At 40.9% G+C, this 27,217-nt stretch overlaps 1 protein-coding gene and 1 pseudogene across 5 annotated transcripts in view; one reads left to right on the forward strand and one right to left on the reverse strand.

Moving 5' to 3' along the window:
- WDR37 (WD repeat domain 37) overlaps positions 1-27,217 on the reverse strand; it is an 83,292-nt gene that overhangs the window by 35,072 nt on the left and 21,003 nt on the right. For all 5 annotated transcript variants that reach the window (XM_036342493.1, XM_036342483.1, XM_036342511.1 and 2 more), the window contains 7 exons: positions 23,920-24,016; positions 16,796-16,891; positions 16,422-16,486; positions 10,758-10,893; positions 9,383-9,454; positions 7,801-7,845; positions 5,931-6,007 (listed from right to left, as the gene is read on the reverse strand). In XM_036342493.1, coding sequence (XP_036198386.1) covers positions 5,931-6,007; positions 7,801-7,845; positions 9,383-9,454; positions 10,758-10,893; positions 16,422-16,486; positions 16,796-16,891; positions 23,920-24,016 — 588 coding nt within the window. The remainder of the gene's footprint in view (positions 1-5,930; positions 6,008-7,800; positions 7,846-9,382; positions 9,455-10,757; positions 10,894-16,421; positions 16,487-16,795; positions 16,892-23,919; positions 24,017-27,217) is intronic.
- LOC118666962 lies at positions 22,583-23,430 on the forward strand (annotated as a pseudogene).

Below are 27,217 nucleotides of genomic sequence, written 5' to 3' on the forward strand. Positions count from 1 at the left end.
GCCACCCAGGGAGCAGCCACTGAACGACTCAACATCTAGATAAGTCAGTGAGATCAAACATGGGTAGACAAAGAAACTCCCAAAGGAAAGAAAAGGAGGACTCGCCTGAAAAGGAGCTAAGTGATACAGAGGCATGCAACATGACAGAAAAAGAATTCAGATTAAGGGTCCTAGAGTGCATAAACTGGATGGAGGAAAAACTCAACAACTTATGCAAGAAGAAGAAGAAACAGATGAAAAAAATCAAAAACTTATGTAAGAACCAAGAAGAAATGAAGAGCAATATAGCGACAATAAAAAACACCATTGAAACTTTCAACAGTACACTAGGAGAAGCGGAGGACTGAATTAGTGAATTCAGAAGGCAAAGAAGCAAAACACACCCAAACTGAACTGCAATTGGAAAAAAAAATTAAAAGACAGGAAGAGAGCCTAAGGGAGCTTTGGGACAACATGAAATGAAACAACATACGAATAATAGGGGTGCCAGAACAACAGAAAGAGGAACAAGGATTAGAAAACCTATTCGAAGAAATAATATCAGAAAACTTCCCTAAGGTGGGGAAGAAAAAAGTCACACAAGCACAGAGAGTCCCAAACAAGGTGAACCCGAAAAGACTCACACCAAGACACATCATAATTACCATGGCAAATGTTCAGGACAAAGAGAGAATCTTACAGGCTGCAAGAGAGAGACGGAAAGTTACATACAAGGGATCTCCCATTAGATTATCAAATGATTTCTCAACAGAAACACATCAGGCCAGAAAAAAATGGATGGAAATTTACAAAGTGATGCAAACCAAAGGACTGAATCCAAGAATACTCTATCTAGCAAGGCTATCATTCAGAACTGAAGGGGAAATAAGAAGCTTCACAGACAAAAAAAGGCTAAGGGAGTTTAACACCACCAAGCCAGCAATTCAAGAAATGCCAAAGGGACTGATGTAAAAAGAAGAAATAAAAAGCTCAGAAAGAAAACAGCAACACAAAAAAAGAAATGGCTACAAACAAGTACCTTTCAATAATAACTTTAAATGTAAAGGGGCTAAATGCTCCAACCAAAAGACATCGAGTGGCTGAATGGATAAAAAAACATGACCCATACATTTGCTGTCTACAAGAGACCCATCTCAGAAGAAGGGACTCACACAGACTGCAAGTGAAGGGATGGAAAAATATCTTTCAGGCAAATGGAAAGGAAAAGAAAGCTGGGGTAGCAATACTTATATCGAACAAAATAGACCTCAAAGTGAAGGCCATAACAAGAGATAAGGAAGGGCACTTCATAATACTAAAGGGATCAATACAACAAGAAGATATAACCCTGATAAACATATATGCACCCAATGCAGGAGCACCCAAATACATAAAAAAAACTGGAAGATATCAAAGGAGAGATCGACAACAATACAATCATAGTAGGGGACTTTAATACACCACTGACATCACTGGATAAATCCTCTAGACAAATAATCAGCAATCCTAAATGACTCACTAGATCAGATGGACTTAATTGACACTTCAGAAGACTTCACCCCAAAGCCACAAAATATACATTCTACTCAAGTGCTCATAAGACACATTCAAAAATAGACCACATATTGGATCACAAACAAAGTCTCCCCAATTTCAAGAAGACTGAAATCATACCAACCATCTTCTCAGACCACAAGGGCATAATATTAGATAATAAACTACAATAAAAACAACCCAAAATACTCAAACACTTGGAAGCTGAATAGCATGTTATTAAATATTGATAACAATACAACACCTATGGGACGCAATGAAAGCAGTCCTGAGAGGGAAGTTTATAGCTCTACAGACCTATCTCAAAAAACAAGAAAAAATGGTAGTAAATCATCTAACTCTACAACTCAAAGAATTAGAAAGACAGCAACAAGAAAACCCCAGAGTGAGCAGAGGGAAGGAGATAATTAAGATTAGGGCAGAAATAAATGACATAGAAACCAAAAAAACAATACAGAAAATCAATGAAACCAAGAGCTGGTTCTTTGAAAGGATAAACAAGATTGACGAACCTCTAGCCAGGCTCACCAAGAAGCAAAGAGAGAGGACCCAAATAAACAAAATCAGAAATGATAGAGGCGAAATAACAACAGACCCCACAGAAATACAAATGATTGTTAAAAAAATACTATGGACAACTCTACTCCAACAAACTAGACAACCTGGAGGAAATGGACAAATTCCTAGAAAAATACAACATTCCAAAACTCAATCAGGAAGAATCTAAAAATCTCAACAGGCCAATAACTATGGAAGAAATTGAAGCAGTCATCAAAAAGCTTCCAGCAAACAAAAGCCCAGGACCGGACGGCTTCACAGGGGAGTTTTACCAAACATTCAAGGAAGAACTAAAACCTATCCTCCTCAGACTACTACAAAAATTCAAGAGGAAGGAACACTTCCAAGCTCATTCTATGAAGCCAGCATCACCCTAATACCAAAACCAGGTAAAGACAACACAAAGAAATAGAATTACAGGCCAATAACCTTCATGAACATAGATGCCAAAATCCTCAACAAAATCTTAGCAAATCGGATCCAGCAGTACATCAGAAAGATCATACACCATGACTAAGTAGGATTTATCCCAGGGATACAAGGATGGTACAATATCCGAAAATCAATAAACGTGATACATCACATAAACAAATTGAAAGAAAAAAAACACAGTCATATCAATTGATGCAGAAAAGGCATTTGACAAAATCCAACACCCATTTTTGATAAAAACTCTCAGCAAGGTGGGAATAGAAGGATCATACCTCAACATAATAAAAGCCAAATATGACAAGCCCACAGCCAACATCATACTCAATGGACAAAAACTAACACCATTTCCCCTAAGAACAGGAACAAGACAGGGATGCCCCCTCTCACCACTCCTGTTCAACATAGTACTGGAAGTATTAGCCATTGCAATTAGACAAGAAGAAGAAATAAAAGGCATCCAAATTGGAAAAGAGGAAGTAAAACTGTCCCTATTTGTAGACGACATGATATTATACATACAAAACCCTAAAGACTCCATCAAAAAACTACTAGACTTAATACATGAATTTGGCAATGTAGCAGGATACAAAATTAACCCCAAGAAATCTAAGGCATTTCTATACATCAATAGTGAACTTTCAGAAAGAGAGACTAAAAAAAAATCCCATTTACCATCGCACCAAAAAGTTAAGCTACCTAGGCATAAACTTCACTAAAGAGGTAAAAGACCTCTACTCAGAAAACTACAGGACGTTGAAAAAAGATATAGAGGAAGACATAAACAGATGGAAGAACATACCGTGTTCATGGATTGGCAGAATCAACATCATTAAAATGTCCATACTACCCAAAGCAATCTATAAATTCAACGCACTTCCCATTAAAATACCAATGGCATACTTCACAGATCTAGAACGAACTCTCCAAAAATTCATCTGGAATAAAAAAAGACCCCGAATAGCTGCAGCAATCCTGAAAAAGAACAAAGTAGGTGGGATCTCAATACCAGATATCAAACTGTATTACAAAGCCACTGTTCTCAAAACTGCCTGGTACTGGCACAAGAATAGGCATATAGATCAATGGAATAGAATAGAGAGCCCAGAAATCAGCCCGAACCAATATGCTCAATTAATATTTGACAAAGGAGGCAAGAACATACAATGGAGCCAAGATAGTCTCTTCAATAAATGGTGTTGGGAAAATTGGACAGATATATGCAAGAAAATGAAACTAGACCACCAACTTACACCATACACAAAAATAAACTCAAAATGGATAAAGGACTTAAATGTACGACAGGAAACCATAAAAATTCTAGAAGAATCCAAAGGCAACAAAATCTCAGACATATGCCGAAGCAATTTCTTCACTGATACAGCTCCTAGGGCACTTGAAACGAAAGAGAAAATGAACAAATGGGACTACATCAAAATAAAAAGCTTCTGCACAGCAAAAGAAACCATCAACAAAACAACGAGAAAACCCATTGTGTGGGAAAACATATTTGCCAATGTCATATCTGATAAGGGCCTAATCTCCAAAATTTATAGGGAACTCATACAACTTAACAAAAGGAAGATAAACAATCCAATCAAAAAATGGGCAAAGGACCTAAATAGACACCTTTCAAAAGAGGACATTCAGAAAGCCAAGAGACATATGAAAACATGCTCAAAGTCACTAATCATCCGAGAGATGCAAATCAAAACAACAATGAGGTATCATCTCACACCTGTCAGACTGGCTATCATCAACAAATCAACAAACGACAAGTGCTGGAGAGGATGTGGAGAAAAAGGAACACTTGTGCACTGCTGGTGGGAATGCAGACTGGTGCAGCCACTATGGAAGACAGTATGGAGTTTCCTTAAAAAACTGAAAATGGAACTCCCATTTGACCCTGTGATCCCACTTCTAGGAATATATCCCAAGAAACCAGAAACACCAATCAGAAAGGATATATGCACCCCTATGTTCATAGCAGCACAATTCACCATAGCTAAGATCTGGAAACAGCCTAAGTGCCCATCAGGAGATGAATGGATTAGAAAACTGTGGTACATCTACACGATGGAATACTATGCTGCTCTAAAAAGGAAGGAACTCTTACCATTTGCAACGTCATGGATGGAACTGGAGAGCATTATGCTAAGTGAAATAAGCCAGTCAATGAAGGAAAAATACCACATGATCTCACTCATTCATGGAAATAGAGACCATTATAAACTTTTGAACAATAATAGATACAGAGGCAGAGCTGCCTCAAACAGATTGTCAAACTGTAGCGGGAAGGCCGGAGAGAGTAGGGAGGCAGAATGGGGGGGTAAGAGATCAACCAAAGGACTTATAATGCATGCATATAAGCATAACCAATGGACATAAGACACTGGGGGGTAGGGGCGGCCAGGGGATTGTCAAGGGCAGGGGAAAAAAGGAGACATATGTAATACCCTTTGTAATACTTTAAGCAATAAAACAATTTAAAAAATAAAATATGTGCCCAGCCAGAATGGCTCAGTGGTTGAGCATCGACCTGTGAACCAGGGGTCAAGGTTTGATTCCTGGTCAGAGCACATGCCTGGTTTGCAGGTTCAATCCCCAATGGAGGGGCAATCAGGCAGGCAGGCAGAGGGGTTAGGGGTGATCAGGTAGGCAGGCAAGTAGTTAGGGGTATCAGGCAGGCAGGCAGAGGGGTTAGGGGCGATCAGGCAGGCAGGCAGAGGGGTTAGGAGCAATCAGGCAGGCAGGCGAGTAGTTAGGGGCAATGAGGCAGGAAGGCAGAGTGGTTAGGGGCAATCAGGGAGACAGGGAGGCGAGTGGTTAAGAGCCAGCAGTGCCAGATTGTGAGAGTGATGTCCAACTGCTGGTAAGTCTGACATCCCGAGAGGGTACAGGCTGGGCTGAGGGACCACTCCCCACCCCATGCACAAATTTCATGCACCAGACCTCTAGTATATAAATAAAGGTACTTCTTAGACAGAGCCTTGGTCTGCACAGGTTGCCAGAACGAAGCACCAAGACTGGGTGGCCAAGATCAAAGGATGGCCAATATGTGTTCTGGAAAGAACTTTCTTCCTGGCGTGCAGATGGCCACCTTCTCATTATGTCCTCACATGGCCTCTCCCAGGTGTATACAGGGAGAGATCTTTGGTGTCTCTTCTTGTAAAGGCACTAATTCTTTAGGATCAGGACCTTGCTCTATGACCCCATGTAACCTTCATTTCTTCCTCACAGGCCCTATCTCCAAATGCAGCCATAGTGGGGTTACAACTCCAACCTCTGAATGTTGGGGAGACACAAATATTCAGTCCATAAGATATTACAAAGTTATCCTAATATTTGCAGACATCCAGAACCCCACCAACATACCCCAGGTCACGTTTTCAAGTAAATGTGCTGCTTACACTAGTGTCGGCCACAGGCTGGGGTGTCGGCAGCTGAACCGCGTATCTCCAAATGTGAGCAGTCTGGTCTCCAGAAGCTGAGGAGAGAAATGGGGAAATCATCCAAGTGCACACCAGATATAAGAAGTGCCTCTGTAAGGCTCAGAGCATCCTCAGAAGTGTGTAACTTAGTGATCGTTACTGAGATGAATGTACTTCACTCAAGTAGCTATTTCTGAGACCGCATAATGCTATTGAGAATAGAGCAAATACACAAAATTAAGGTAATTACTTATAAAAATGTTCCCCTTTTAATTTTAGGGTGGAAAGCTATGAGAGTTCAGAGTAAACTTACAAATAGATTGTATTCTCCAACTACCGTCCTAACCTAAATAAACTGAAACTGAATTATACTCTAACTGGTGCCTATAATAGGTTCTGAGGTATTTCAGAAAAGTGAGTAACACACAAATGCACAGTCCCATCCACTCAACACTCATGGACCTCACGATCTGCCAGGCACTACATAAGTACTAACATCTCACTTTCACCAGCGAACTCTGCAAAGTGATGCTTGGACTTGGGACTGGAAAGAGAGGGCAGCTAAAGGCCCAGAAAGGCAGCAGATGTGCCAAACAGTCGTCTCCACTGACCCTCACAAGAGCACCTGCTAATCCCATCTTGTCTTCTGGCTGCAGAGCTTACCCAAAGAATTGGCCACACGCAGAGGGTGGTACCTTTCTCAAGTGTCAAATGCATTTACTGCCTGACTTGCCAATCTCTCTTCGAATGAGCACCAGCCCACTACTTTATCTGTTTCAGTTTCCATCAGTTCCCTTCTGAGTTGTCTCTTGATTTCACCCCCTCCTTTCCAACCTTTTGTTGTTGCTGGTCTCCCTCCATCTTTCCTCTTCCCGATTACATAACAAACAGTTGATTTAGTAAAGTCTAAAGTCCTCATCTACCTTATTCCCCAAATGTTTTTTCAGGTATCAACTAGCTACCATGGTCAGGCCTGTGACTCTCAAACTGACCTTCCCACTGTATTCCACTCACATGTAACAGCACCCAATTACAACTACTTTTGTTCTTTATCCCAGGGATCAGCAAAATCATGCCCACGGGCCAAATCCAGGCAGCTACCCCTTTTGCAAATAACATTTACTACACTCAGCCACGTCCACTACTTTCCCACTAACACAGAGCTGGGTAGTTATGACACTGACTCTGTGGCCCTCAAAGATGAAAACATTTACTTCTGGTCCTTTACAGACAAAGTCCTCTGACCTCTGGTCCATCCAAACACTATACTTCAAGATTACTGTCAGTGTCCCCAAAACACCATAGGGGTTGGAATTTTATAGGAAAATTTCTCAGTATAATAATGAAGGCGTTTTTAAAATCACTATGTAAAATACGATAAACCCAAGCTACCACAGCTTAGGAGAACTACCTAGAAAAGAATAAGAATGCAGATTGCTGTGACTTGGAACTACTTTTTTTCTCATTTTTGTATTTGAAGTGCTGAATCAGGAACTCAGCAGGAATAATGGGCCTTAGAGAACTGAGTTACAGTCTGCTGAGAATCATCATGGCACAAGCAGGGAAAGTGGGCAACTATGATGTCCTTCATAAAAAGACACCAAGAACATGGATCCATGTTAATCTCACAATAAAGTCAAGCTCATGTAATTCGCAATCCACTACTGATTAAAAGAAGTACTACTTAATGTATTTTTCTTATTTCTCACATAATTCATAAACGTCTACTAACACACATCTGACTTTTGTACAAGACATGGATAATCTTGATGCTACTGATAAGAGAATGATTATAGCTGTTTTAAGATTATCAACAACTTTGTTCAATAAAGAAATTAAGTCAACATACCAGTGAGAGCCAACTGCTCTGATGGGTGGAATTTTATAGAATTTACTGCAAAACAAAAATATTACATAAACAGGTTTAAAATAAAACATCATCAGTATCTATTATAGCTACAGAATGTATTACAAAGTTAAATTTAAAAAGTAAAAGAACTATGGTAGTTCAAAGTTAGATCCTCCCATTCAGTTAACTTTGATTAGACGTGTAAGTTACAGAGAACTGAGATACAATAAAAATACCCAATATCAGCTGTCAAATTGCCAAAGTGCAACACACAGAGAAAAAAAAATATTAATAATCCATTTATTTTTATCTATAGAAAAGGCATCTAGAGTTAAAGATAATCTGCAGAGTCCAGTGGGGGACACTGTACTGCCCACCCAGCTGGCCCTAGGCCATGCCCTCCTCCCAGCTCTCAGCACCCGATAGTCCAGTCACCCACGGAAGCCAGCCTTCACACCCACACCTGAAAGGAGATGCGAGTCCCCTATATGGAATATAAGGAAGTTTTGCCAGCCTTCAACAAATTCTCTCCTTCAGTGAGATTCAGTTAGCTACACCATTAAAATTATATTTTTCTAAGGACTGAAAAATGCAGAAGATACTGTTTTACTGTTAACACCAAACAGGTAGCTGCAGGAGGAGCTGGTGAAACAAAGAACTGTGATGCTTAGGCCATCACCACACTCCTAACAGATGAACAATATAAATACTCCCAATTTCAGTAAGACTCACTGCTAGAGAGGAAGAGCAGCCAGAATATGCCTGCACTGCTGATGGAGCAGAAGCAAAGGGTGGAAGCACACGCTCTGAGACTGTTTGGGAGTACCTGCTCATGCTGACCACCACGAACTGGCCCACCTGGAGACACTCACCACACAGAATAGCCACACATGTGAGCATCCTGGACAGGACTGAACAGGAGCTCATTGCATGTCAGCCCCCTCCCGCTCTCACCTTCACCTCCTCACTGCAGAAGACAGACACTCACTTCTCGATGGGTTGGTAGGTGGGAACACCTTTAACTCTACAAGCGAAAGGCAGATGCCACCTAGAAATTTATCTATGAGAGTTCAGAGGGGGGTGGTGGCTGGTGAGGGGCAGTGAGCTATGGGGCCACCTGACAGAACACTGAAGATGATGCATTCCAGATGGAAGGACCCACAAAGGAAGTGGGACAAGAGTGGGTGAAATTTGATCAGAACACTTGGACACACAGGGTATACACAGAAAGGGCAGGGAAGAGCTGCTGTGTTAACTACAGCATCAATGGCAGGCAAGGGTCTGGGGCAGACAGCAGCCTACATTGAGTCCGATTATAGGAAAGTGAATCTAGAGTGACTACGCAGTTTTTGATAAATAACACACGTATTTCAGTTTCAAAACTATCTACCTGTGCCTTTCTGTGCAACATTAAATAAAACACAGACAACTCCTATATGACGTTGTTTAGGGAGCTGAGCTTTTCCTTTGTGAAGCCCACACTTAGAGGAATGGCATCTGTCTGTCTATGAGAATGCCCCACTGTCCCGACACCAACTCAGCAAGCCTCCATCTGGAGACCTGTTTATGTAATAGCACTCACCTGACCCCACATGGCCAGTGTACTTGATGAGACACCTCCCCGTCTCAATGCTCCACAGCAATGCTGTGTGATCTGCAAATTGAAACAAATAAGAGGAACTGAGCTACATGGTCTTTTTAATAAAAGAGTAAGACAAATATTCTAAAAATGAGAAGTTACATTACTACTACTATCTCCTGCAACTCTGATTATAACTAGTTTGTAATTCAACTGATCAGTTTTAAAACTGTAAAACTTACAAACACTTCCAAAAGATGGGAGAAGCTGGTGACTTGTCTGGGGTCATTTACAGGCAAGGGGAAAAACCAGGGTCCTGAGTTCCTGGTTCACTGTTACAGACAGCACCCCACTGGAGACTTAAATATAGAGGTCATTTACATCTCAGGTTCATTTTTTTAGTGAAATATTAAAACTTTTCAGAACACCATGTGATATTCAAATGTAAATAGCATCTAAATACAGTTCTAAATTATTTGATATTTAATAAATATTCCTTTAGACCTTTCCATTTATGGGCATAAGGAAAAGATAAAAAGTAGACTTAATAGGGAAATCTGAAAAATAAATGCCAATTACCCAAGTGAGATTTCAGAGACATCAGAAAAGGACCTTTTTATTCTTCTTTATTAGTTGTAAATTCCATAAATAATCTGGGATGCTTGTGTGCAAACAGAGTTTTAATCAAGAGAAAAAAATTTCTTCGTCATTCTAACTAGCTTTACATTTTCTATTTCCACTTGAAAAGGCAGATTCTAGTGAGTAACTTGTCACAGCTGGAATTCATTTCCAACACGTGGGCAGCATTTTAATTTTAGCAATTTTTAATTGAAGGAGCATTAATTAGACAGCTTTCAAAAAATGCCTTTTCATTGGTGAAAAGATAGGAGTCTCAATAAGGCTCACCTGTGATTCCCACAGGCAAACTCAGGGCAGCAGTAGCCCCACTTCCCTAAATCCTGGGACAGCAGTCCCCTTCAGAGACCACATAGCACTTCCCTCAGCCACACCTTACAAATGGGAAAAATGGGAAATGTACTTTCAAAAGCAGATATACAGTTAGCATAAATAACAAGAAAGCTAATCAAAAAAATACCTAATATGTTTAAAAGACATTCCACCTCCTGCTGCCTCGAATAGTGATTCCTTAACAGAGTTGGCTATATACCCTGGGGAAACATGGCATCATACCCACAGACTAAGACAGGCCCGATAGGGGCATCAGAACTAAGCACTAAGTCAAGACTTTGTATGAATGACTGCTCGGCCACATGTCTGCTCCCAGGGTAACTCTGCTACCAACACCCAAAGGTCATTCAATCACACCAGCTGTTGTGCAATCATGCGTGACAAGCAGCGGGGCTAGCTCTGGACTCACCAGCAGATGCGGTCCCCAGCACCACAGGCTGTGTTCTCGCCACACTGACATCCCAGATGCCATCCCTGTGGCCGATGTACTCCTTCACAAGCTGGCACACAGCCCTTGATGTGGTGGCCTTGAAGCTGGAGACAATCTAAAATTGTGACAGGAAAGAATATTGTAGATGATTTACTGTGCAAATGTTTTCCAAGTTAAAAAAGGATGTTTTGAAAATGCATAAATCATTGAACAGAATATTAAAAACACTAAAGGAACACAACATATATGCAAGCAGTGGAACTCAACCAGCTGGATATCACAAAGCAGGAATGAAGTCCTTACAAAGGCCCCAAAGAGCCCCAAGTCCCCCACTTCCCATAAGCATGTCCTACTATGAAAAGCCTATTAATGTGTTGCAAGTCACTCTTCCAAAATCCAAATCATCAAAAAATTTCCAAATTCTGAAAGATACACCCCAAACCCTTAACACTAATTACTTTTATTATTGGGGACTTTCGCTGTGTTTCTTTTTGTTTGGGGTGACTGATACGAACCACGTTATTTTTGGGAAACACCAAACGATGGCCCTTCTAAACAGCATTTTTCCAGCATTGTTTGGTGACCACACCACACTAGGAGGAGGCACAGGGCAGTGATAGCAGCCAGGGTGCAAGCAGCTCACAGTCTAATGGGGACAGACCCGAGCACCACACAGGCCACAAGATGGTGCAGCATCATCTAACATGACACAAACAATTCTCCCTTTCCTTTTAGGAAAAGTGGAAAGCATGTGAGGAAGACACTAAAATTCAACACAAAGAACTCTTCAGAATTTCACTTGTAAAACTGTAAAATCGAGTGAAAAAGAAAAATTGGTGGCATTATACAGCTGTTTGAAACTCTGAGTTAGCAAAGCCCTAAAAAGATGTCTCAGTCCATTCTCAGTGAAAACACAACCCACTGTTGCATCAACTCGGGTGTGAGTACCAAGTTATTTCTAACACAGAAGGTAACAGAACAAATGTGTTAGGAGACCCATTCTCACCAGCACCATACACAGGTGCTGTCTGACTTGACTTAAATATACATGGAATTACAAAAGGACCAGGTCAACCTCAAACCTTCTTCTTTTTGAAAGCTCATATCCTACTCAACCTAGTAAGATTGTCCCTCCACGTGGAAACGCTGCTGTCTAGGTGCCATTCAAGTGTTAAATAATGTAACATTTAGAAAGGGGTGAGTTGAAAAACATGCAGAGCCTACCCCCACAATAAGTGGTAGCAAGTTTAATTTTCCAAATGTGCCATTTCTCACACAGACTGTATGAATATGAGAAATGAACAACTGAAGCCACATCCATCACCGGCCCCACGGGAACAGTAAAGACCAAGGGGCACTGACTCACAGAAACATTTCTGGTGGACTTCTGGAAGAGGTAATAGGCAGTCCATGAACATTAACACATTGCTCCATGTGCTGCTTCCTAATGCCATTACATGGTGACCAACTCTTAGCTCTGTTCTTAAAAGTGTTAACTGCTTAGCCACAATTGCAAGAAGGCCCCACCAAAGACTGAACTACTCAGAGAAAACATTCATGACAGAAAAGCAACATGATGAAGCAACAAATGGACACTCACACATCCTAACTATCATTTTAACTGAGATATAATCTATACTACTTTAACAAAATCCAATGTGTGAATGTTTTCGCAAGTTTCTTTCAAGTGGTTTGCGGATTAAACTGTCGTGCCTGCCTACCTCCTTCCTAGTTTGCTCAGTGAACTTTGGTTTTCTACTATGTCACCAACCACGTGACCTACCTACCTGCTGAGTCAGAAGGAGAAAAGTAATAAACCCAGAACACAGTGCCTACCTGCTGCACTGTACAAGCTCTACTACCCAGAACATGCATGGCACCAATCAGAATACATTCTGATATCAGATCATTTCTCCCATTTTTAAATAATATCATATATGTTCACTGTTATTCTTTAAAATGGGTACACTCACACTGTGCACAATGCTAGAAAGATCATTACCCACATGCTTCTCATAAATTCAGATCAATTTCTAGTATCCAAAATGATTGGGTTTTAAATACATTCGTTTTAAAAGCAAAGTATTATTGTACACACCCTTACCTTTGCCCCAATCTTATTTTTCACTACTCATAGTAAGGAATAATTTTGTATAATCCCTTATTCCTCTACTTCAAAAATTATTAGAGCCCTAGCCCATTTTGCTCAGTGGATAGAACGACGGCCTACAGGATGAAGGGTCCTAGGTTTGATTCCGGTCAAGGGCAAATGCTCAGATTGTGGGCTTGATCCCCAGTAGGGGACATGCAGGAGGCAGCCAATCAATGATTCCTTCTCATCACTGATGTTTCTATCTCTCTCTTCCTCTCTGAAATCAATAAAAAACAAAAAACAAAATTATCAGAAAGTTTTGGCATTCTAAGACCTTATATTATATACATAAGCTAAAATCACTAAATAAACAATATAATCTCTATATACATAAAAGCCTAAGCGAAGGTTAAGACTGAACGACCAGAACGACCATTCGCTATGATGCACACTGACCACCAGGAGGCAGATGCTCAATGCAAGAGCTGTTCCCTGGTGGTCAGTGTGATCCCACAGCCAACCTCCCCCAGTCCCTCCCTACAGCTGGCCGATCAACCTCCCGCGGCTCCCTCCCTCCCACCCTCTCCCCCGCTGGCCCAGGCCCACAGCAGATGGGCCCCAATCAAGGACGGGGCTGGCCAGCCAACCTCCGGCCCCACCCCTGGCCAGCCAGCCCCGATTCACTGGCCAAGCTGAGGAACCCCACCTGTGCATGAATTCATGCACTGAGCCTCTAGTACTATAATAAGAAGTTAAATGAGGAAGAACATAACCTCACCGCATTTGAAAAAAGTTTAACATTGATTTATTAAAAACTTAAAGTCTGGCCGAACCGGTTTGGCTCAGTGGATAGAGCGTTGGCCTGCGGACTGAAGGGTCCCAGGTTCGATTCCGGTCAAGGGCATGTACCTTGGTTGCGGGCACATCCCAGTAGGGGGCGTGCAGGAAGCAGCTGATCAATCTCTCTCATTGATGTTTCTAGCTCTCTGTCCTCTCCCTTCTTCTGTGTGAAAAATCAATAAAATATTTAAAAAAAAAAAAAAAACTTAAAGTATGGTTAAGTTTAAGCTAAATACATCCAAAAAAATTTAACCATTTACATTCCAAAGTTATTTAAAAAAAAAAACAAAAAAAAAAACACCCCTAGCCAGTTTGGCTCAGTGGACAGAGTGTAGGTCTACAAACCAAAGGGTCCCGGGTTCAATTCTAGTCAAGGGCATGTATTTGGTTGCAGGCTCCTCCCCAGCCTGGGCCCTGGTCAAGGCTTGTGCAGGAGGCAACCAATCAATGTGTTTCTCTCACATCAATGTTTCTCTCTGTCTTTCCTTCTCTCTTCTACTCTCCCTGGAAATCAATGGAAAAATATCCTTGAGTGAGGATTAACAACAACAACAAAAAAAAAACACACACACACACAAGAAAATGTCAGCAATACTCAGATTTTTAACTAAGAATTTCCAAAGACTTCCAAGTGAGCAGAAAGACCAAGTCTGCAACATTAATTGCAGTTAATCTCACTTTGGATGTTAAGGGAAGTAACTTTAAGCTCAGGGAACAAACTGGAAAAACAATAGCTAACAATAACTATTTATGTCTTTACTAGGGGCCCGGTGCACGAAGATTCATGCACTGGGGGGTGGGTCCCTCAGCCCGACCTGTGGGTCCCTCAGCCCAATCTGGGAGCCCTCAGGAGAGCCTCTCCAATCTAGGAGTTTCTGTCTTTGCAATCATATGAGCGAACTGTCTGAGACCCAGCCAACCCAGTTTGGTTTGTTGCTCACAGAATAATAGAGGCTTTTTTTTTCTTTGCTCCATTGGTGGAGATTTCCTGGAAGTTTTAGGATATCTTCCCTTTAATTTTTCCTAGACACTCTGATTTTACTTACGTCTCTCACCTTTGCTTTCCCTCCATCCCCCACCACAACAGTAACTTGCTCCAGGCTCACTTTGCTCTAGTGTCTCGGACAGGGGTCCTCAAACTTTTTAAACAGGGGGCCAGTTCACTGTCCCTCAGACCGTAGGAGGGCCGGACTATAGTTTAAAAAAAAACTATGAACAAATTCCTATGCACACTGCACATATCTTATTTTTTTTTTAATATATTTTATTGATTTTTCACAGAGAGGAAGAGAGAGGGATAGAGAGTTAGAAACACCGATGAGAGAGAAACATCGATCAGCTGCCTCTTGCACACCTCCCACTGGGGATGTGCCCGCAACCCAGGTACATGCCCTTGACCGGAATCGAACCTGGGACCTTTCAGTCCGCAGGCCGACGCTCTATCCACTGAGCCAAACCGGTCAGGGCTCACTGTACATATCTTATTTTGAAGTAAAAAAACAAATGTTTTTGGCGGGCCGCATGTGGCCCGCAGGCCGTAGTTTGAGGACCCCTGGTCTAGGAGATCCGTCTGCCACCAGAACTACAATTCCCAGCATTCCTGGTGCTCCCCACACTCTGGGCTTCCACTTATGGTCCTGGGACTGCCACCAGAACTACTATTCTCAGAATTCCTGTTGCTCCCCGTGCTCTTGGTTTTCCCTTCCTGCTCTGTCTCTGTCCCACGGCCTCCCACTCTGCCAAGTCCTCCAAGCCACCAGCTCTGCCTCTCTGCTCTCCATCTGGCGGCTTGGGGAGCCAAGTTCCCCAAGCTGCTCCACTCTCTGCAGGCTCTCCTGCTCTGCTCTCCACCTGGTGGCTTGGGGGAGCAACCGAGGGAGCCACGTCCCCCTAAGATGCCAGCTCTCTCACTCTGCTCTCCGCCTGACCCCTGTGTATGCAAATTAACCCACCATCTTTGTCAGGGTGATTTGCATACTCACTCCTGATTGGCTGGTGAGCATAGCGGAGGGACAGTCAATTTACATATTTCTCTTTTATTATATAGGATAGCAGACTCACCATAAATTTAAACTTTCCCTCAGGTTTAGAAAAGGAGTGTACATTTGTTAAGATTAGGTAATTATTTTATATTTTGTATACTCAAAATACTCCGAAGTACAGATGCATACAAAATTACCTCAAAATATTACTTCATAATAGTAATTCTTCATAGATATTTCCAAGCAATTAAATCCTGCCACTTTAAAAAGATTAGAACAAGGTAATTTAAGAAAAAGCAAAACACCACACCAAAAAAAAAATTGCCTTGGAGACAGACCTTCACTTCCTGATCATACTTGGAAAATTAGAGAAATTGAACTAAAACTTAACTAAGGTTCAGAATTAATTTTTCATTGCTTTATACCCATATATTAGTTTTCTCCAAATTCAAAGTCTCTGTATCAAGCCAAATAATAATACAAAATATGTTTTTCCTCAAAAAAAACACAAATTTACTGATGTATAATATATTCACCTCAACAAGTATTAGTATCTAGGTGTCAATACACTGTGGCCATTTAACAAATCTATCCTTCTAAAAACTGATTTAACACCAGAAGTTTATCTTTTCCTATCAGACATATCTAATTAAAAATATGCAACTTAGAGTATACATATGCCCACCTTAAGTACCACATGGCTGGCCCACGAGCCAGCGCCTTGCATACCTTACTGGTGGAGGCCTTGTAAGTGGTCTTCAGCTTCTGAGAAAGCTGGCTGGTACTGTGACTGGCTGCAGAGACAGAGAATCGACAATCAATACAGCCATACAACTAAGGAGCCACCAACTTTCAGAGCTGGGATATCACTGCAGTCATTAATGGGATCGTCCATTTCACATGGGAAGACAGTGCAATTGGGAGGGTTTGTCTGTCCATGTGGACATGGGGGCAACGGGAAATTCCTTCTTCACTCTGTGCCTACACCTAAATTATAGACTCAAGTATTGCTGATCACAAAAATCAATGAATCATGTCTACATTTAATTCCAAATTCCCCCCCATATAATCTGCAGGGCACCATTCACAAATACTCCCCTTACCTTTAGTTTTCAGTTGGCCCTTACTCAGTTCTGCCCCATCGATTACTTGTCCTTCAGCAGCTAAACGCTCATTAAGAGTCTCAATTTCTCTACGCACTGGAAATAAAAAAAATTTTTTTTGAAGTTAAAATGTGTCCCTAGCTGGTTTGGCTCACTAGAGCCTCAGCCTGCAGACTGAAGGGTCCTGGGTTCAATTCTGGCCAAGGGCACATGCCTAGGTTGTGAGCTCTATCCTCAGTGTGTGTGTGGGGGGGGGGGGGGGGGGGGAGGGCATGCAGGAGGCAGCTGATGATCAATGATTCACTCTCTCTCTCTCTCTCTCCTTTCCTCTCTGAAATCAATTTTTTAAAAATGTTGTTTAAAAAAAGAAAAAAGTTAAAAATGTGTACTTTTTGTTGAAATATATTGACTACTTCCAAACCTTGAGCATATAAAAATGTTATATATTGATATTGTCTAAACAAAGACCAGAATAATATCCTGTAAACAAAATCACAATTTATAGAGTTCTTAAAAAATTTAAGACATGATTCCAAAAATAGAAACTCCTATGCTCTTTCTACTCAGGTAAGACATGATGCTATCAAGGTTCTCATCAAGGTAGGAACCAAGATGGCGGCATAAGGTACAAACCTGTACGTGCTGCCCCCCATAACAACATTAAAACGACAACTATAAGACAAAACAGCTATCATCCACAGGGATGGGCAAACTTTTTGACTCGAGGGCCACAATGGGTTCTTAAACTGGACCGGAGGGCCGGAACAAAAGCATGGATGGAGTGTTTGTGTGAACTAATATAAATTCAAAGTAAACATCATTACATAAAAGGGTACGGTCTTTTTTTTTTTTTAGTTTTATTCATTTCAAACGGGCCGAATCCAGCCCGCGGGCCGTAGTTTGCCCACGGCTGATCCAGAACCACAGGAAAGCTGATCGAGTGGAAGTTCTACAACTAGCAGGAAAGAAAAAAGCGCATTGAGACCGAGTAAGAGGGGAAAGGCACCAAGAACAGAGGTACGGGGGCGCATGCGAAGCTGCTGCACCTGGGTGCGCCGTTTTTTTCAATCGGAAGGGGTCAAGCTCTCGAACCCACTGAACTCATTTACAGCGAGAGGCTGGGGTCCCAGGCTCCTACGGGGAGAAATGGGGCTGTGTTGCAGCGGGTCGGAAAGCGAAGGTGACTTGCTTCTCACAGAGCTGCTCGCAGGGCTGTGGGGGTGCGCGGCACTCAGGGAATCGCAAAGTTGGAGTCACGGGTCGCTGACGACACCGTTGCTGTTTGCCCTGCCCTGGGAACTCTCTGAGACCCCACCCCACTACATCCCCTCCCAAGCTGTGCTCAGCGGCACAAGGGAGGCATCTGCGCTTTTGCAGCCTAACTGCAGTGAATCAGAGAGCTCCAAAACTTCCAAACAAAGAGGAGAAATCTGTTGATATTGCTGTAGCCCCAGCTGGGTGGACCCGCACACATAAGGGTGTCTCCAGCACAGACAGAGGCTCCTCTCAGTCAGCCAAAAACACGAAGACAAGAAATATGTCACAAATGAAAGAAATGGAGGAAAGCAAACTAATGGAGGACATAGAGTTCAGAACCACAGTTATAAGGTTACTCAAGAATCTTCTACGAACCTCGGAGGAACTTAGTGAGACCTTCAAGGATCTTAATGAGAATGCCAAAAAAATGGAAAAGGACCAGTCAGAAATTAAACATACACTGACTGAAATAAAGAATAATATACAGAGATCCAACAGCAGACGAGAGGATCCCAAGAATCAAGTCAAAGATCTGAAATACGAAGAAGCAAAAAACACCTATCTGGAAAAGCAAAATGAAAAAAGAATCCAAAAATACGAAGATAGAGTAAGGAGCCTCTGGGACAACTTCAAACGTACCAACATTCGAATTATCGGGGTGCCAGAAGAAGAGAGAGAGCAAGATACTGAAAACCTATTTGAAGAAATAATGACAGAAAACTTCCCCTATCTGATGAAAGAAATAGACTTACAAGTCCAGGAAGCACAGAGAACCCCAAACAAAAGGAATCCAAAGAGGACCACACCAAGACACATCATAATTAAAATGCCAAGGGCTAAAGACAAAGAGAGAATCTTAAAAGCAGCAAGAGAAAGAAAGTCAGTTACCTACAAGGGTGTACCCATACGACTGTCAGCTGATTTCTCAACAGAAACTTTGCAGGCCAGAAGGGAGTGGCATGAAATATTCAAAGTGATGAATGCCAAGAACCTACAACCAAGATTACTTTATCCAGCAAAGCTATCATTCAGAATTAAAGGTCGGATAAAGAGCTTCACAGATAAGGGAAAGCTAAAGGAGTTCATCACCACCAAACCAGGATTATATGAAATGCTGAAGGATATTCTTTAAGGGATAAATACCACATGATCTCACTCATTTGTGGAATATAATGAACAACATAAACTGATGAACAAGGACTGATCCAGAGACGGAGAGGCATTGATTGGACTGTCGGGCCCTGGAGGGAAGGTAGGGGAGGGTGGGGGTAAGGGGAAGAGATCAACCAAAGGACTTATATGCAAGCATATAGGCCTAACCAATGGACATGGACAATGGGGGGGGGGGGGGGCATGAGCAGGGGGCGGGGGGTAGGGAATAACGTGGGGATAAGGACACAGATGTAATATCGTAATCAATAAAAAACATATTTAAAAAAAAGGTTCTCATCAAGCAGAGTTCTTGGATATAAATATAATCTTTTCCTTTGTATTTTATTCTATATATTTAAAAACATTATCCTGATATTGTCCAAAACTAAATGTAATATTATAGTCTAGCTGAACACTGAAATCAAGGGGAAAAAACATAAAATAAAAAAACATAATCATTGTTGCATGACACTACAGAGTACTAAGTGAGGATTATATATAAGGAAGATTAAAAACTGAAGTTATGGCCGAAACCGGTTTGGCTCAGTGGATAGAGCGTCGGCCTGCGGACTGAAGGGTCCCGGGTTTGATTCTGGTCAAGGGCATGTACCTGGGTTGCGGGCATATCCCCAGTAGGAGATGTGCAGGAGGCAGCTGATCGATGTTTCTCTCTCATCGATGTTTCTAACTCTCTATCTCTCTCCCTTCCTCTCTGTAAAAAATCAATAAAATATATTTTTTAAAAAAAACTGAAGTTATGAAAAATAAATAGAAGTAGAGGTATATGGGAACAGAAGAGGAGAGTAAAGAGGAAGGACATCAGCTCTGAAGAAGAGAATGAGCAGAGACACTGGAGGGAGGAAGCAGATACGGCTGTGCTATGGACAGATGCTATTATCCCGGTTTCCACACTATGCAGATGAGAAAAGAGACCAGTGGGAGAAGGGACTTATCGAAGGACACAACCTACTATAGTCTTGCAGCTGGTCCCAGTCTGGCCACTAATCCACCCAGCACTAAGGCTATGAGCCTGCCATGCTGCCTCCCAGGCCTGGACAAGATCAGTTCAGACTAGTGTGAGGCCAAGTGTCTGGGTGAAAGTGCAAATGAGATCAACTAGAAACAAGGCCAAGCGCAAAAGGCTCTGAATAAATCCAGTTTGAGCAATTTCAACTCTATCTCACAGGCAAGGGGAAGCCACTGACCCTCCAAAATTAGTCATCTATAAATCCTACAGTTTTTCTTGAAAGACTGTAAAAATTCATAAAACACAAGGCCTTAAATCACAATGGAAATTCAACAATACCTGGGTCCATACAACTGTGGTACTTAAAAAAATGTTTAAAATCAGATGCAGTAGTACATAGTACCTAATTTTATTTTATAAAATGTTGAAATAATTTCTTCCTCTGTAAATTTTCAAGATAGCTTTACAAGGAAAATCCAATTATCAAAACATTAAATTTTCTAATAGCAAAGTTTAAATGACATAGGACTATACTCTCTTCACTACTGACCCAACCACACCACTTAGTTCTAGAGTAAACATACTCTAATAATACAAAAGCTGTTTATTAGTATTCAATTTCTAGAATCAATTTATAAGGGACGAAAGACCTGATTATGGTTAAAAATTTTATAAACACAAACCCTGGAAAATAACAAAAACTGGAAAGTAATAGAGCAGTGAGGGGTAAAAGACACATCATTTCCTAACATTTTACAAAGTATGACTTCATGTGAACTAAAGTTGACAGAGCAAAAACAGATAGTTTATAAAATAATTACTAGAAGAACTAAAAGCAAAAAATGCAGCAAATGTTTTCCTTTGCACAGTGGTTTGGATCAACAGGAGGGATAATTACAGATATGTTTCTTTTTTACACTAATTGATTCTTCAAGGCAGCAATTTTCAACTGGTATGTCACATCAGGCACACTGGTGTGCCACAAGAATTTTTAAAATATGCAATACCTGACTATTTAGTCAGGGGCACTGACCTCTTTTCCCTTAAATTGTCACATAAAAAAAATAACAGCCAACACAACAATAGCCATCTGGTGTGAATGAATCAAAATTGTACCTATTTATTTGATCAGATTGGCAAAAAATATATTTTTTGGTGTGCCACAGCATTTAGTAATTAGTTTACGTGTGCCATGAGATGAAAATGGTTGAAAATCACTACTTTAAGGAAATAAATTGCTTCTAAAAAAAATTTTTTTTAGTGTTTTTTCAATTAGTTTACATACAGTATTTTATATTAGTTTCAGATAAATAAAATTGTTTTAAAAAACTAAAGACAAGAGAAAGAATATATGCATCCCTATGTTCATAACAGCACAATTTACAATAGCTAAGATTTGGAAACAGCCTAAATGCCCATCAGCAGATGAGTGGATTAAAAACTTGTGGTACATATACACAATGGAATACTACGCTGCTGTAAAAAAGAAAGAACTCTTACCATTTGCAACAGCATGGATGGACCTGGAGAGCATCATGCTAAGTGAAATAAGCCAGTCCAAGAAAGCTAAATATCAGACTATCTCACTCATTTGTGGAATATAATGGATAAATAAACTAATGAACAAAAATAGATCCAGAGACACAGAAGCATCAAACAGATCATCAAACCTCAGAGGGAGGGCAGGGAAGGGGGGTGGAGGGGGAGAGATCAACCAAAGGACTGTATGCATGCATATAAGCATAACCAATGGACACAGACAGTAGGGCGGTGAGGGTCTGTGATGGGGGGCGAGTGGGTGAGAAGAGATCAATGGGGGGAAAGAGAATCACGTAAAACTTTCAACAAGGAAGAGTTTAAAAAGAAAAAGCTAAAGACAAGCCCTGGCTGGCTTGATTCAGTGGTTAGAACGTCAGCCTGCTCTAACCATGAGGGTCTTGAGTTCGATTCTGGTCAAAGGCACATACCTGGGTTGCAGGTTCGTTCCCAACCCCAGTCAGGGCATGTGCAGGAAGCAACCAAATCAATTAATGTATCTCTCTCACATCAATGTTTCTCTCTTTCTCTTCCCCCCTCCATCTCTCTCCCCCCCCTTCCCTTCCTCTCTCTAAAAAAATAAATAAATAAATAAAATCAAAGACTGCCCTTGGGTGAGGATTTTAAAAAAACACCTAGCCCTCACCAGTTTGTCTCACTGGATAGAGCGTTGGCCTGCAGACTGAAGGGTCCCACGTTCAATTCTGGTCAAGGGCATGTACCTTGGTTGCAGGCACATCCCCAGTAGGGGGTGTGCAGGAGGCAGCTGATCAATGTTTCTCTCTCATCGATGTTTCTAGCTCTCTATCCCTCTCCCTTCCTCTCTGTGAAAAAATCAATAAAATATATTTTAAAAAAACACACTTAAAGACAAGATGGCCGACTTCGAGGATCAGGTGTCAAATGAGAAGGTACATATAGCTGCTAAATTCATCACTCATATACCCCCCAGAGGAATTAATGAAGCATTCAATAATGTCCAGCTACTCCTTAATAATGAATGGCAATTTCCTTGAGGAAGGGGCAGCACAAGCACTTGCTCAGTATAATATGGATCAGTTCACACCTATAAAGATAGGATATGAAGATCAAGTCTCAATTACAAAACACAGTGACCTGGATAATAACAGATTTTTCAATCCAAGAAACAAAATTTCCTTTAAGTTTAATCAGTTACAGAAAGAAGCAAGTTACTCCCAGCCAGAGGAAGTAGATGGAGGTCTGAAGTCTTGGAAAGAATCCTGTGACAGCACTTTAAGGGCCTATGTGAAAAATCACTATTTCAATGGTTTCTGTGCTGTTTATGTTAAAACTATAGATGGGCAACAGACCATTATTGCATGTATTGAAAGCCACCAGTTTCAGCCTAAAAACTTCTGGAATGGTCATTGAATATCACAATGAATATCACAATATCACTACCTAAAGCCCAGGAGGTTGGAGTACTTAAGATTTAGATTCATTATTATGAAAATGGCAGTGTTCAATTGATTAGTCATAAAGATATACAGGATTCACTAACTGCTTCGAATGAAGCCCAAACTACCAAGGAGTTTATTAAAATCACAGAGCATGCAGAAAATGAGTATCAGACAGCAATTAGTGAAAACCATCAAACAATGCCAGACACCACATTCAAGGCCTGTGCCAGCAGCTTCCAGTTACCCACACCAAAACTGACTGGAACAAGATACTCAGCTATAAGACTGGCAAAGAGCCCTAGCCGGTTTTGCTCAATGGATAGAGCATCAGCCTGCAAACTGAAGGGTCCCAGGTTCAATTCTGGTCAAGGGCACATGTCCAGGTTGTGGGCTCGATCCCCAGTAGGGGGCATGCAGGAGGCAGCTAGTCAATGGTTCTCTCTCATCATTGATATTTCTATCTCTCTCTCCCTCTTCCTTCCTCTCTGAAATCAATAAACACATATATTTTAAAAAATATATAAATCACTCCAAGTAAATAAAATCTGCCACAAACCAAACAAACAGGAGAAGATTCCTTCTCATGCCTCCAGAAGGAACACAGCTCTGCCCACACCTGATTTTAGTCTGCAGAGCTTTAAGATAATAAATTGTGTTATTTAAAGCCACTAATCTTACTATGGCAGCAGAAAAGAAAACAAATGCAGTGGTGAATGTCCACCCACAAATTTGACTCTCAAAGATTTTTAAGTGAAAAGTTATAAAAGTATATTAAGACAGGAAATACTCACATTCTAAATTTTCAATATAAAGGTTTTCAAATTCTCTTTCTATTTGACCAAACAGTTCCAAAAGTGTACTGCGAACTGAGGAAGGCAGTTTAGAATCCTGTAGAAAAAGAAGATATTGTTTAAAATGCATAATGAATGAGAAACTCTGATACCAAGTACCAATATATTTTTTCCAAAGTGAATTATCTTGTATCTTAAGCTTTTATATCTTTAGATGTTTTATTTCTTATACATAAAATGCTTACAGAACTTAAAGTCTCAAATTTCTATAGATAAAACTAAAATCAATATGGGATTCAAGAATAAGCACTTCTTCGAAACAACACAATTGTTTTTTTTACAAGGGAGGAAATAAGCCTACCTTATTTTAAAAATTCCCAATTTGTAGAGAAGGCATGCAGTTCTCACAAATAAAATTATATTATGTCCTGGCCGGTGTGGCTCAGTTGGTTGGAGCACTGTCCAGTACACCGAAAGGTCATGGGTTTGCTTCCCGGTCAGGGCACATTCCTAGGTTACAGGGAGCATATGGAAGGTAACTGACCCATGTTTCTCTCTCTCTCTTCCTGTCTCTATAAAATCAATGACTATATCTTTGGGTGAGGATTTTTTAAATTACATTATAAATAGCGTTTAAATCTATCATGTAGTATTACAAATTAATTTTAATAAGTTACATATTAATAGAAATTGTGCCTTATAGAATCCTCATGTCCACTGTAACTCTATGTAAAAGATTATCATGAGGAGAGAAAAAAGAAAAATTTCACCTGTAAAAGCAAAATTTGTATCAGTTAAATGAAAACATTACCATGTAAGTTCCCAGTTAGCTACTGGTGCCTGCGTGCCTCAGCACGTGCTCTGCACACCTTCAGTTCTGTCTAAACCTCATGGGAAGTCAGTGGGAAGAAGCAACAGCTCAGCTAAATTTTTAGGTATGGTAATGAGTAAGCAGTGCCTTAGGCACCAACTGTGTTCACAAGCATTTACCTTCCAGACACTGTTAATAACAGGGAGAATGACACAGTCTACGTTCTCCTCTAATTTCCTAAGGACATGGCCTATATTGTAGAGTATCTTCTGAGTGAGCCCCCCCTCCCAGCACTTAAGAGTATTCTTAAACAAAATTCTTAATAAGTATTTCTTAAAAAATGTTTTAATACTTTAACTGCTGACACAGTAATTTTCTAACTAGCTTTTCAAATTTATATGCAGAACAAACTTTTTGATGTTTAGTGAGTTGCAAATATATATAACATTTATTAAATTCCTTCAGATTAACTTCTTAGGAAGACAAGAATTTTGGGCAAAATGATCTCTAATGACATAAGCATTTTAGCAGTATGTTTTTAAGTAATCACAGAATGCTCAAGTAAATTTTACGAGCTACCTGAAAATATATGTGAAGCCTTGTTTACAAACTGAATCTGATAGAACTGGTTCATGCAGCCTCTCTCAATACCCCTCTAAAATACCAATTAAAGCCCTAACTGGTTTGGCTCAGTGGACAGAGCACTGGCCTGCAGACTCAAGGGTCCCAGGTTCGATTCTGGTCAAGGGCATGTACCTTGGTTGCAAGCACCTACCCAGTAGGGAGTGTGCAGAAGGCAGCTGATCAATGTTTCTCTCTCATTGATGTTTCTAACTCTCTAACCCTCTCCCTTCCTCTCTGTAAAAAATCAATAAAATATATTTTTTTAAAAATAATAAAATAAAATACCAATTAAAAAAACATGAAAAAAAAAGAAATAAAAACTTAAAGTAACAATGAAAAATAAACTAAACTAAACCAGCACAATTAATGTTTAACACACTGTCTGCCCCGCCTCATGGCCCTTGCCTAGTCGCTTCCCTCTCCGTGCCATGTTCCCGCAGAACCCCTCATTCAGTTAGCCCTCCTCAGAGTGTCACTTGGAAGCTTTTCTGACTCCCAAGGCCCAATCTCCTCTGATGTCTATCAATTCCAACTCACCTACACCCACAATGTTTAAGATCCTGATTCAGCCACTGAAATGTTACATTTACTTAAATAGTAAACGCCTCTCAAAATGTAATTGTAATGGAGATAAAACTAAGATGTCAGTGTTAATGTCACTTGATAAAATAAAGACAATCAAAAAGCAACGTGCAGTGAAATGAGAACTTTTCCACTGGAGGGCAAGTGGCCCGACAGAGCTCCTCCTGACCTTTCCTAACAGCTCTCCTAGTGCCACTTGACTTCACAGACCCTGAACTGAGGAATGTAACTTATGGTATCGCTTGAGAAAACTCTAACAGAAAAACTGCTATGGATTCAGTAAAGCTTGTAAAGGGAATTACATTTTACCACAGCAGCATGTACCTGGGTAAAAGATGACCCTCAATGCTCCATGCGCAGAGATTCAGTAGCCCTGTGCAAGTACAGGCTTCCCATCCCTGAGCTAAGCACGGCTTTCTAAACTACTTCCGACTCATGAATCTAAGAGATAACTGACTATGGCTTCTTCACACTAATCTTCACTATTGACAGTGCTCCCCAACAAACTCAAAGAGCATGACTGTAACCTCCTCTAGAGAGTGATGACCTACTGTTTAACTCAAACCCACTGGGAAAATCAAGCTGCTGAACCAGGCAAAGCACCTCACACCAGCCTTTCAGGACACTGGACTCATTGACAAGTAGGCACCATCCAAGGAACACTGGAGACACCACGATGAGGACCGAGGAGCAATGCTAGGCTGTGCAGCTTGGAGGGCTCTGAATGGCCTTCACAAAAGGTTACCCTGAGATGCAATTACCCATGGTGCTACATCACAATGGAGGGCAGGCCCTCAGAAGGCCAAGAGAACACACGTACCTCATACGGCAGTTCATGCTAGGAAATGCTAGCAAAGGTTATAGAATTTTTCACTGCTAGAAATGTAAATAAATCTAACAATTAAAAAGATATATCTTAGTCATGGCCAATGTGGCTCAGTTAGTTGGAGCATCGTCCCGTATACCGAAAGGTCAAAGGTTTGATTCCCGTTCAGGGCACATATTTAAGTTTACGGGTTTGATCCCCAGTAGCTCCATTTGACTATTTAAATGTAAGTTAATTAAAATTTTTTAAATTCCTCAGTCACAGGAGACACCTGAGGCTTGTGGCTCCCATATCTGATAGCAAAGATCTAGAACATTCCATCATAGAAGGTCCACTGCACAGCTCTGGTTCAAATTCTTTCCTAAGAGTTATGGGCTGTGTTTCCCCCCAAACTCATATGTGGAAGTACTGACCCTCCCGCATCTCAGAATATGACTTTATTCAGAGCTACAGTG

Source organism: Myotis myotis, unplaced genomic scaffold (genome assembly GCF_014108235.1).
Source record: "Myotis myotis isolate mMyoMyo1 unplaced genomic scaffold, mMyoMyo1.p scaffold_m19_p_1, whole genome shotgun sequence".
NCBI classification, from domain to species: domain Eukaryota; kingdom Metazoa; phylum Chordata; class Mammalia; order Chiroptera; family Vespertilionidae; genus Myotis; species Myotis myotis.